The sequence below is a fragment of the Chrysochloris asiatica genome, unplaced genomic scaffold, assembly GCF_000296735.1.
Source record: "Chrysochloris asiatica unplaced genomic scaffold, ChrAsi1.0 scaffold00319, whole genome shotgun sequence".
Taxonomy (NCBI): Eukaryota; Metazoa; Chordata; class Mammalia; order Afrosoricida; family Chrysochloridae; genus Chrysochloris; species Chrysochloris asiatica.
Genome location: NW_006408837.1, coordinates 1,083,976 through 1,088,028, shown reverse-complemented (window position 1 = coordinate 1,088,028; position 4,053 = coordinate 1,083,976). Strand labels below are relative to the sequence as shown.

Genomic DNA, 4,053 nt, shown 5'->3' with positions numbered 1-4,053 from the left:
AGCATGTAAGTGGGGGTCACCCCGCATCCTGTCAGAGCTGGGGGCGAGTGGAGCACAGATACACCAGCATGTAAGTGGGGAGAACCCCCACATCATGTCAGACCTATGGGGAGGGGGACCCAGAATATATTAGCATATAAATGGGGGCACCCATTGACCAGACAGTGGGCAGGACCCTACCTTTCACTCCTTCTCCTGCAGGTGGGACTGAGCCCACCGGGGGTGGAGCCCTGGCCCAGCATTTGGTGCTCACCCAGCCAGGCTGGGTCAGATGCAGGGGAGAGGAAGGCCCCTCAGCTCCCTTGCCTGGTACCTCCCAGATTGGCTTAAAGCAACCCCATCTGTGGGGTGTTCATGGGGTGTAGAGGTCAGTGGGTTAGAAAGTGCCCCTCTCCTCCTCTCTGAGATACAGCCCACCTGAGAGATGGAGGTGGGTTTCAGGGACTCCCTTGGGTAGGCCATGGCCCTGTGGCTGAGGGCAGAGCTTCGAGGGAAATCTGGTCCCCTCACCTCTGTCAACAGCTGCTTGAGAAGTGAGTCCAATACTGAGGGCCTCTTTGATGATGCTGAACTAGGTGGGTACACACCTGCTCAGGCTCCACAGTGCCATAACCTGAGCCAGAGTCATGGATTGAAGAGCGTCCACCCCAAATGTGTCCGTTCAGCTGGGCCATGATGCTCAGTGGTCCGGCAGTTCTGTAAGAGTGTAATTTGCTGATTTATGATGATGTGGCACTGCGGGTTAGTGCACTGGATTGCAAAGTCAGTTTGGACTTCAAGGCCTGTGGTTCTAGCTCATCAGCTGCTCCTTGGAAACCTTAACAACTCAATGACAGTTAACTACAATGATGAAACTATGTCCCACGATATCTGATGGGATCAGCCTATCAGTGGTGAGGGGATGAGGGTGGGATGAAACACCCTCCTTGCTCAGGACACAGCCCTACTCCCATGTCAGGGGTGTCTCCCTGGGGTGGGCGCTGCATCCCTTCTATCTCATAAGAGCTACAAGGAGAGAGAAGCACACACTACCACCCAGCAGGAAGCGCAGGGAGTGGAGTGGACCCTTTAGACCTAGCGCAGCTCTCTGCGTGACTGGGAAGCCTCAGAACTGCCACACCACTCTCCTGTGCAGTCCTGTTACCTCCTGTCCTACATGGACGGGCGTTCCACCTGCAAGATCCTCCCATCGGCAGCCAAGTGCGTGAGCTCATTTCGTGGTTACTCAGGGTGGAAGGGCTCCCAGATCGCCCAGCCCTTCGGGAGCAACACCAGAGCTGCCACCTCATTCTTTACTAATCCACAGTGCCCTGAAGCAGGGACGCTACAGATCCATGTTTGTTTGTTTGTTTGTTTTTGGGGTGGTGAAGTAGATAGCCAGGCCTTTCTTCCTACTCTGTCTTAGTCTGGACGCTCCACTGAAGTCTGTTTGGCACCACAGCCACACAGTAGCCTCTGCTGACAGGTGAGGTGTGTGGGCTCGTGGCTGCTCAGCGGGGCTGAGCTCTCCTCATGGAGCAGAGAAGGAAGCCAGGGCATAGGGCGTTCCCCTGCCACGTGGTCATCTTACAGCCTCGGCCCTGCCACTGAGTGGGCCCCCTGTGTGCTGACACCTGTGGGTTCCCTCTTCTCTGAGGGCAGGGGTCCCTACCATCATCTGTTGAATGACAGATGTTCCCCCTGCTTCAGCTGTAACAGAAATACCACAAGGGGGGTGCTTTAAAAACAGACATTTCTTCCCTCACAGTTTAGGATCTCCAAGTGTGAGTTCAGGGAGCCAGCTCCAGGGGAATGCTCTCTGTCAGCGCTGGGGGAAGGTCCTTGTCTCCCTTCCATATCCGTGAGCCCAGCGCCCCCTGGAGATCTCCGTGTATGTTGGCATCAGCCTTCCCCAGGGTCTAGGAGGTTCCCAGCACAGGGACGCTGGTTCAAAGGATGAGCTCTGCTCTCGGCATTTCATTCTGGGTGGTGGTGGCCCTTCTCTCTCCTTGGGTCTCTAGTAAGATCAAAGGGGGTGCAGACCACACCCCAGGGAGAGTCCCCTGATGTGGGAGCAGGGCTGTGTCCTGAGTCAGGGTGTTGGCTCCCACCCTCACCTGCTCACCGCTGATCACGTCACATGACACTGTGGGTGATAATTGCATCATAACATAACTGCCAAACACCAAGAATCATGGCCCAGCCCCACTGACACATATTTGTGGGGACACAAATTCCATCCATAGCACCCCCAAACACAGAGGAGTGCTAGGATGAAGGAGCTGATTCCGTGGCTGGACTCTGACTGGCCCCAGCTCCTCCCCTCCCCTGCTGGGACCTGTGTGCCTCACTTTCCCCATCTGTGAGATGGGGTGACCTGGGACACCCCTTCCCATGGAGTCAGAATGATAAAGAATTAGGTCATGATGCTTAGGAGTGGTCTGTGGTGTGTGGTATGTGTGTGTGTGTGTGTGTGTGTGTGTGAGAGAGAGAGAGAGAGAGAGAGAGAGAGAGAGAGAGAGAGAGAGATGGTCCAGGGTAGATTCCTCACCTTCCACACAGTAGACCCAGGTTCAATTCCCGGCCAGCACACCTCAGGTACAGCCTCCAACTGTCTGTCTACGGAGACTTGTGTGGTGCCATGATGAGGAATCAAGGCCTGGTAATCCGGATTGATCATGGGGACAGTGCAGGGCTGGTGGTGTTTTGTCCCTTTGTGCTTGGCGTTGTCATGAGTCAGGTCAGACTTGATGACGGGCAGCTAGGAGGGGTAGAAGCTGGGGTCAGGAGTCAGGGTCTGGCAGTGACCCCCTCCTCCAGGGGCTTTCTCCTGTGGGGGACCATCTTGCCCTTCCTCATGCCTCTCTCCTTGCAGGGATGGACTGCCCTACTGCGAGGCTGATTACCATGCCAAGTTCGGCATCCGGTGTGACGCCTGTGAGAAATTCATCACTGGGCGAGTGCTAGAGGTAAGCACAGCTGTGGGCTCCCGCTCTGGACTCAATCCCACGCAGCTGTTGATGGTGACAAGTGGGGATTGGAGGGCCTCTCAGGGTGCCTGACCTCCGTGTCTGTCTGCAAGTGTTCGTACCCCATGTCCTCAGCGTCCTGGGTCTGCTCAATGCCACCTCCTCCAAGGAGCCCTCCTGGTTCTATTGTACATGGTGATAGAATGGGGGACGGGTGGGGCTGGGACATCTCCAGACCCACCTCTTACCTTTCTAGATGGGATTCTGGGGCTGGAGAGTTTGAAGGGTGATGTGCCCATAACCACGTGACAACATTGTGTCTCAGGCCCAGAGAAGCACCAAGTAAGGGGCCGGCCACGTGGAATGTGGCCACCGTGTGAAGCTAACATGCGTGTTTTCTGCACATGTTCTATGAAACAGACCATAGACACAGCCCGGCTCCTCCCACCACACCTGACACCCTCCTTGGGTCATAGTCAGACCTGAAGGGGCACGCGGCGGGGGTGGGGTGTGTGTGTGAGGGATGGGCTTGGGAAGTGGGGCAAGGACTGAGCACTGGGAGGAGGCCCACCCGGCCGAGGGGTACAGGAGCCTGTGAAATGCTCTGTGGGGTGTTTAGGGGTACAGGGAGTGCCCTGGGGAAGAATGAGGTTGTGGGGGTCACCTGCCACCATGTAAGGGCACAGTGACCCTTGGGAGTCTCAGGGAAAGTCAGGGTTATATGCTCAGATGGGTGGGGGCCATTCCTCAGATCACCAGAGATCCCTTCCTCCTGCTCCCTCCATGGTACTTGCAGGCCCCACCATCCAGATACTTGTGTGGGACCAGCGTTGAGTTGGTCTTCTCACAATTACTCTTAGCATCCCTCTCCCTCACTTCTGGCCAGCCTGGGGCGGGGGGTGCCACACCCAGAAGTCAGGTGTTGGCCGCCCGCTCTCTGTCACTCCACATGTTGTCCTTTTTTTTTTTTTTTAAGGATTTTATTGTAGATTGAGTTCAAGTTTACAGGGCAGATCATCAGTTTTACATTCAACAAATCATACACCTTGTTTCATTACAATGATTACAATCCCCTCCATGTACCATCAGTTAACAGTATTTCTCT

The 4,053-nt window shown here is 55.4% G+C and overlaps 1 protein-coding gene across 1 annotated transcript in view; it reads left to right on the top strand.

Moving 5' to 3' along the window:
• The window catches only part of ABLIM2 (actin binding LIM protein family, member 2), a 135,007-nt gene that overhangs the window by 23,966 nt on the left and 106,988 nt on the right, over positions 1-4,053 (top strand). The window contains exon 6 of the mRNA XM_006875320.1: positions 2,855-2,948. Within this exon, the coding sequence (XP_006875382.1) occupies positions 2,855-2,948 (94 nt within the window). The remainder of the gene's footprint in view (positions 1-2,854; positions 2,949-4,053) is intronic.